At 45.4% G+C, this 6,824-nt stretch overlaps 1 protein-coding gene across 1 annotated transcript in view; it reads right to left on the bottom strand.

Annotated features, from left to right (window-relative positions):
* Window positions 1-1,776: 1,776 nt before the first annotated feature.
* The window catches only part of dpys (dihydropyrimidinase), a 37,780-nt gene continuing 32,732 nt past the window's right edge, over window positions 1,777-6,824 (bottom strand). The window contains 2 exon segments of the mRNA XM_023988839.2: window positions 1,777-2,066; window positions 2,264-2,471. Coding sequence (XP_023844607.1) covers window positions 2,007-2,066; window positions 2,264-2,471 — 268 coding nt within the window. The 3' untranslated portion in view covers window positions 1,777-2,006.

The following is a 6,824-nucleotide window of genomic DNA, read 5'->3' as shown; positions in this document are numbered from 1 at the left end:
TAAAAAGTAAATTATGTTTTTCTGCCAAAAGAGTTAGGGGTAAAAATAATGACACCCCTGTTTTCAAAAAGCTTTCAATATCCTCACCTTTGCAGGAATGCCCAAATTAATTTTATTTACCCCAACTCTTTGGAGGGAGGAGTTTTGACTGCTTCGAGTGTCCTTTAGATATTTTTGTCAGATGTACTATGAATGAGCTGGAGAGTATAATTAGCGCGAGACATTTAATAGTGTCAAAGGACTGTTGTTACAAAATTACATGAAGTTGAGTACAAAAGAGTCAATAATTGCTCCAATGAGAAGATGATTGACCCTTCTTTTTATCCAAAGAACCTCATGACCAATCCGTCTGACAATGCTGTCCAAATGTAAACCTGTCCCGGGGCCATCATCCCCCTGACTGATGGAGCCCATGGTTGACACTTCACATCTAGAGCACATTGCTCCTCTTCTTAAACATTTAAAATTCTTGCATTGGTAATAACTTCAATTAATGGATTAATATCTTTTATTCTTTTTAAATCAGAAAATGTTAGGTAGCCCTTCTTACATCAGCTGATATCTCAAAGTGCTGTACAGAAACCCAGCCTAAAACCCCAAACAGCAAGCAATGCAGGTGTAGAAGCACATCATGATCCTTACCCAGTACAAGGACATTTTAGCCAAAAACCTTGTTGCCTCTGACAGGAGGCTGAAACTTGACCTCAAGTGGATCGTCTAGCAAGACAATAACCCAAAGCACCCATCAAAATCCACAAAGAAATAGTTAATTGTTTACAAAAATCAAAATTTTGCAATGGCAGTCTCAGACATGAACCCCATTGAAAACCTGTGGTTTGAATTGAAGGTGGCAGTCCGTAAGCGCATACTAAGGATATCAAGGATCTGAAAGGATTCTGTATGGAGGAAGTGTCTAAGATCGCTCCCAATGTGTTCTCCAACTCATAAAACATTTTAGAAAAAAGCTCAGTGTTGTTATCCTCGCAAGATGAGATATTGAAAACCGGGGTGTCAATCATTTTTACCCTTACCTTTTCTCTTCAGCAGTGTATTAGTATAAAATAATATCATTTTCAAAACTTTGGGGAGCACAGTATATTCATTATTTTTGCTCATCTTTATCAAGGGCCTCAATAATGTCAGACCCCACTGTACATGAAGATAAAGGATCATGTGAAAAATGTTGCCTAATACCACAATTGGACATGTCATTGCTCAATTGTGCCAGGAAAGTCAACTCAGTAAAGTGCAGTGTAAGTGTTTGAAAGAAAATATATACTATTTTAACCCAGGTCTGRTACTGAGAGAAGGCACAGTGAAAGAGAAGGCAGAGCGACAGAGCAGGCACAGAGATGAGTGGGCTGACTGTGACTCACACACTGCTGCCACCTGTAGCGTTTCSTCTGATAAACTCACATTATGTCTGCAGAGCCCCAGTAGCTCAGTACCACGCCAGCATGCCAGAATGCCCAGTAGGAGACAATCCCAACGTGGAATGTGATGCTGTGTGACAACAGCACTGCGCCCTGCACTACCGACAATTTCCCCAGAGTTTGTGAAGCTCGTGTTCATGGTAAACGCTGTGGATGTCAGCTCAACTGGAAATTAGCTTCTAGACAACCTGCATTTGATGGTATAACGGCCATAGTCTAACACGGAGGTAATGGTAGACTCTCATCCAATGTCCAACATGCCAGACACAAACATACAGTAACAAAGACATTGTTGGAAGTTAAGTGTTTAAATGGGCATCATCATCACCATCATCYTCAAATATAACGATGCAAGTGTTTATTTCACATAGTAATAACATAATACATGTTATGCAATTGTATAAATTGTACTAAATAGTTTGGCAACATAATATCATCAGAATCAAAACATTGACTGGCATCTGCATTCAAACAAACATGCATTTTATCTTGGTCCAGCATAACAAAATTCACAGAACATTTTGCATGTAGATCCTGAGCTAAACAGTCTCTTTCATGAAGAGTTCCATTCCTTTATATGGCGATGATTTCACCATCATAAGGCTTCCTGATTACAGGACTAGGCTGTCCCACCTGGAAAACAAACAAACAGCTTTTTAAAAACCACAGTTAATAACACAGGTATAACTACAACACTTGAAGAAACTTCTTATAAAGTGTTATTGGGCCTTATAAATACATGAATAGCACATTATAGATGTAGTCACGGAACATGATGAAACTTTATAATAAAGCGATATGTCACAAGACTCCATAATATTGAGACAGACCTGTTCCCTCTGGTTGACTCGTTTGTAGATGAACTCCGCGTAGGGCTGTCTGGGGACGAAGCGGCCCTGTCCTGGCTGGGTCTTCAGCTGACCTCTCTCATAGACCACCTTCCCTCTGGAGATGGTCACCACGGGAACACCGTGGCATTCCATGCCCTCAAAGATGTTGTAATCCACAGCCTGGTGGTGCGTAGCTGCAGAGATCTTCCTACACACACACAAACACGCAGATGCAGACCTACTTGGTCAGATACTGTGTTGAATGAGGACATTACAAGTTATAATATATATATACAGTTGAAGTCGTACATTTACATACACCTTAGCCAAATACATTTAACCTCCGTTTTTCACAATTCCTGACATTTAATCCTAGTAAAAATTCCCTGTCTTAGGTCAAAATTCCCTGTCTTAGTGCATATTAGGATCACCACTTTGTTTTAAGAATGTGAAATATCGAAAAATAGTAGAGAGAATGATTTATTTCAGCTTTTATTTCTTTCATCACATTCCCAGTGGGTCAGAAGTTACATACACTCAATTTTATTTGGTAGCTATGCCTTTAAATTGTTTAACTTGGGTCAAACGTTTTTGGGTAGCCTTCCACAAGCTTCCCACAATAAATGTGTGAATTTTGGACCATTCCTCCTGACAGAGCTGGTGTAACTGAGTCAGGTTTGTAGGCTCCTTGCTCGCACACGCTTTTCAGTTCTGCCCACACATTTTCTATCGGATTGAGGTCAGGGCTTTGTGATGGCCACTCCAATACCTTGACTTTGTTGTCCTTAAGCCATTTTGCCACAACTTTGGAAGTATGCTTGGGGTCAAAAGTCCATTTGGAAGACCAATTGCGACCAAGCTTTAACTTCCTGACTGATGTCTTGAGATGTTGCTTCAATATATCCACATAATTTTCCTGCTCATGATGCCGTCTATTTTCTGAAGTGCACTAGGCCTCCTGCAGCAAAGCACCCCACAACATGATGCTGCCACCCCGTGTTTCACAGTTGGGATGGTGTTCTTTGGCTTGCAAGCATCCTTTATCCTCAAAACATACGATGGTCATTATGGCCAAACAGTTTTTATTTTGTTTCATCAGACCAGAGTACATTTCTCCAAAAGTACGATCTTTGTCTCCATGTGCAGTTGCAAACTGTAGTCTGGCTTTTTTATGGCGTTTTTGGAGCAGTGGCTTCTTCTTTTGCTGAGCGGCCTTTCAGGTGATGTCGATATAGGACTCGTTTACTGTGGATATAGATACTTTTGTACCTGTTCTCCAGCATCTTCACAAGGTCTTTGCTTTTGTTCTGGATTTGATTTGCACTTTTCGCACCAAAGTACGTTCATCTCTAGGAGACAGAACGTGTCTCCTTCTCTAGGAGCAGAAGCGTCTCCTTCTGAGCGGTATGACGGCTGCGTGGTCCATGTGTTTATACTTGCGTATAAACTGTTTCAGTCTCGTTCATTCTCTTTTGTTGTTTTTCATTAGTGTTCATGTTCAGTTGGATTTCATTAAAATGGACACTTACCATCGCTGCACATTGGTCCGATCTTTCATACTCGTCATCAGCGAGGACGAGTACCGTTACAGAACTACCCACAAAAAGGACCAAGCAGCGTGGTAACCAGGAGCAGAGGTTCTGGACTCCTGGACTTGGAGGAGATACTAGACGTAAGGACCCTGGGCACAGGCTGGGAATATCGCCACCCAAGGAAGAATGGAGGCGATATGAGGAGTAGCACGGCAGCGTGAGAGGCACGAGAGGCAGCCCCAAAAGTTTTTTGGGTGGGGCACACGGGGTGTGGCGGAGTCAGGTTGGAGACCTGAGCCCACTCCTCGTGCTTACCGAAAGCAGCGTTGTCATGGTCAGCACCGTGTTATGCGGTGGAGCGCACGGTGTCGCAGTACGCCGCTCATAGCCCAGAGCGCTATAGGCCAGCCCCCCGCAAATGCCATGCGAGAGTGGGCATCCAGCCAGGGCGTGTTGTCCGGCTCAGCGTGTCTGGTCCGGTACGTCGCCGTTTCGGTCCAGGGTATCTGCGCGGCTCTGCGTGCTGTGTCTCCGGGGCGCTGGAGGGTGCAGTGCGTCCTATTGCGCTCCGCCCGTGCCGGCGAATGTGGGCATTGAGCCTAAGGGAGAGGTGCGAGTAGTATGCACCAGATCTCCAGTGCTCACCCACAGCCCGGTTCAACCTGTGCTGCACTCTGGAGGTCGGGCTAAAGTGGTCATCCAGCCCTGGAGGAGTGGTGCAAGGCTGCGCACCAGAGCTCCAGTGCTCCCCCATAGCCCGGTCCATCCGGTGCCTCCTCCACACACCAGCTCCTGTAGGTTCCCCAGCCTGGTGGGTCCTGTGGCAGCCCCACGCACCAGGTTGTCTCTCCGTCTCTCCCTCCAGGTTCTCTCGTCAGTCCGAGCTGCCAGAGCCACCCGTCTGTCCTGAGCTGCAGAGCCGTCTGCTGAGCTGCCGATCCGTCTGTCAGGAGATGCCAGAGCCGCCGTCGTCAGAGCTGCCAGAGCCGCCTGTCGGTAGGAGCTGCCAGAGCGCCCGTCGGTCAGGAGCTGCAGAGTCGCCCGTCGGTCAGGAGCTGCCAGAGCGCCCGTCGTCAGAGCTGCCAGAGCGCCCCGTGTCAGGAGCTGCCAGAGTCGCCGTCGGTCAGGAGCTGCCAGAGTCGCCCGTCGGTCAGGACGCTGCAGAGTCGCCCGTCGGTCAGGAGCTGCCAGAGCCGCCCGTCGGTCAGGAGCTGCAGAGCCGCCGTCGAGAGCTGCCAGAGCGCCTTCACTCCGGCGCTGCCAGAGTCTCCGTCTATCCGGCGCCCGCTGCAAGGTCCCCAGTCCGGGTCGGTGGCGAGGGTCGCCGCTCCAAAGGCGCCACCTAAGTGGGCCAAGACTATGGTGAGTGGGCCCACGTCCCGCACCAGAGCCGCTACCGTGGTGAGATGCCCACCCAGACCCCCTATAGGTTCAGGTTTTGCGGCCGGAGTCCGCACCTTGGGGGGGGGGGGGGGGGTACTGTCACGTTCTGACCTTAGTTCATTTTTTATGTCTTTATTTTAGTTTGGTCAGGGCGTGAGTTGGGGTGGGCATTATATGTTTTGTAGTCTAGGTTTGTATTTTGTGTTTGGCCTGGTATGGTTCTCAATCAGAGGCAGCTGTCGATCGTTGTCTCTGATTGAGAATCATACTTAGGTAGCCTGTTTTCCCACTATGGGTTGTGGTAGTTGTTTTCTGTGTCTGTGTTTTTTCCATACAGAACTGTTTCAGTCTCGTTCATTCTCTTTGTTGTTTTGTCATTCAGTGTTCATGTTCAGTTGGATTTCATTAAAATGGACACTTACCACGCTGCACATTGTCCGATCTTTCATACTTGTCATCAGACGAGGACGAGTACCGTTACACTCTAACCTAAGTGTATGTAAACTTCCGACTTCAACTATATATAGCTATATATATATTTATATATATATATACAGTACGAGGTTTTTCAATGGTTTTTTACATTGTAAAATAATAGTGAAGACGTCAAAACTATGAAATAACACATATGGAATCACGTAGTAACCAAAAAATGTTAAACACCTGCTCTTTCCATGACAGACTGACCAACAGTGGCGTGTATTGTGGATGCCAAGGCTTTCCCAAATATTTGACCAATAAAAATATTTAAATGATAAAATAATGTCTTTTCGTCTCTCCCTGTGTTTCATAATTTTCTGTCAATTAACAAGTGACTGAATCTCACCGGAGAAATCATCAGAGTGAGGAGAACAGCGCCCTCTGTCTCAGTATGTGTATACCATGTATCTGATGCTGTCTTGACCAAAATAGTATAATATTTTGCCGCCGTAGCATTTGATTGATTGATGCCAGCAACATTTGGCCTTCCCTGATAAACAAATTATACAGTATTAGCCAATCAGCGTTGAGCTGAGCTCAACTGTGGGTTGTCATGGTGCAGCAAAACGCCCCCAAGGGATGCTGTTTGTATTTGGCTTCAGACCAATCAAATAATTTCCTTTGCAAAATGTCATTTCTGATGAAGGTGTCAGTTTCTGCTCTGCTTGTGTTGATGTCCTGCAGTACCTAGCTTGCTAAATCAGACCTTTCCTAAACTGTGGATGGAGATGGGATTTGGACTTGTGGTTTTGACTTAATTCTCTTTATAAACTGGGTAGTTCGAGCCCTGAATGCTGATTTGTTGAAAGCCGTGATATATCAGACCTGTATACCATGGGTATGAACAAATATGTATTTTTACTGCTCTAATTACGTTGGTAACCAGTTTTATAATAACACTAAGGCACCTAGGGTTCGTGATATATGGATATATGGCGTTGCGTCGTGCAGAGAACAGCCCTTAGCCATGGTATATTGGCCATATACCACACCCCCTTGGTCTTATTGCTTAAGTATAGGCAATGATAATGATGCGGATTTTGATTTTACCATAAATGAATATGTTGTGCCACTGGCCTGAGACGATTTGAAGTTCAACATGTAGCCTAGATGTAGCCTAGTATGCTCCCGTTAACTAGCTTGCTAGCTACTTAGCTGGTTCATTG

The sequence above is a fragment of the Salvelinus sp. IW2-2015 genome, linkage group LG6.1 (assembly GCF_002910315.2).
Source record: "Salvelinus sp. IW2-2015 linkage group LG6.1, ASM291031v2, whole genome shotgun sequence".
NCBI lineage: Eukaryota > Metazoa > Chordata > Actinopteri > Salmoniformes > Salmonidae > Salvelinus > Salvelinus sp. IW2-2015.
This window is presented reverse-complemented; position numbering and strand designations above follow the sequence as displayed.